The 680-nt window shown below is 37.4% G+C and overlaps 1 protein-coding gene across 1 annotated transcript; it reads left to right on the forward strand.

The window, feature by feature from the left end:
* Window positions 1-404: 404 nt before the first annotated feature.
* On the forward strand, window positions 405-680 carry VCUG_02859 (uncharacterized protein; the record flags this gene model as incomplete). Its single annotated transcript, XM_008077570.1, has 1 exon — window positions 405-680. A coding segment is annotated over one exon (276 nt), but the record flags the coding sequence as incomplete, so codon positions are not given.

Here is a 680-nt window from a genome sequence, read left to right on the forward strand (position 1 = left end):
TTAGGGACTGATAAACTCTATTTACATAATAAATAAATTTATTGCTACCCGTTTTTTCAACTGTGTTTCGATGGTCTGTTCAACACATTTTGGTAGCGTTAGTAAAACCTACTTTTAACGAGGATATATCCGACATTGTCATAAAACCCGTACTAAGATGGCTTAGAACACCAAAGGATGATGAACTGACCGTGACATATTAAGTACAACGCATTTGTGGTAAATTACTTAAATTGGCACGTTTGATCAGTATTCAATCAAACACACCATGATGATACTGCACATCTTATATTACGGAACAACGGGATAGCATTGACCTATCGCATGACTTTAACTATTTCTCGGTTCAAATCATATGCTCGCTCCGGTTATGACTTGCTATTTTTACTTTTTTTACGACCCCCATGGATGAGGACTTTGTTCCTAACTTCATCTATAGATCACAGAATGGTGAGCTAGCAAATGAAAGAAGCATACTATCACATTACAACGGTCATATGGTGATATCACGCAACAATTATTTGGAAGTATGGGATGTGCAGAGCAAGGAGGTGGTGATACGCATAGGATCCGATAAAAAAGAAACAATCTCGTCGTTCTGTGTTGTTGATGAAATGTTTGTGCTGGGTTATGAAAATGGTACGATAAGAGCGTTTAACAGCGACAATGTAAAGATGTTC

The sequence above is a fragment of the Vavraia culicis genome, assembly GCF_000192795.1.
Source record: "Vavraia culicis subsp. floridensis unplaced genomic scaffold supercont1.280, whole genome shotgun sequence".
Taxonomy (NCBI): Eukaryota; Fungi; Microsporidia; family Pleistophoridae; genus Vavraia; species Vavraia culicis.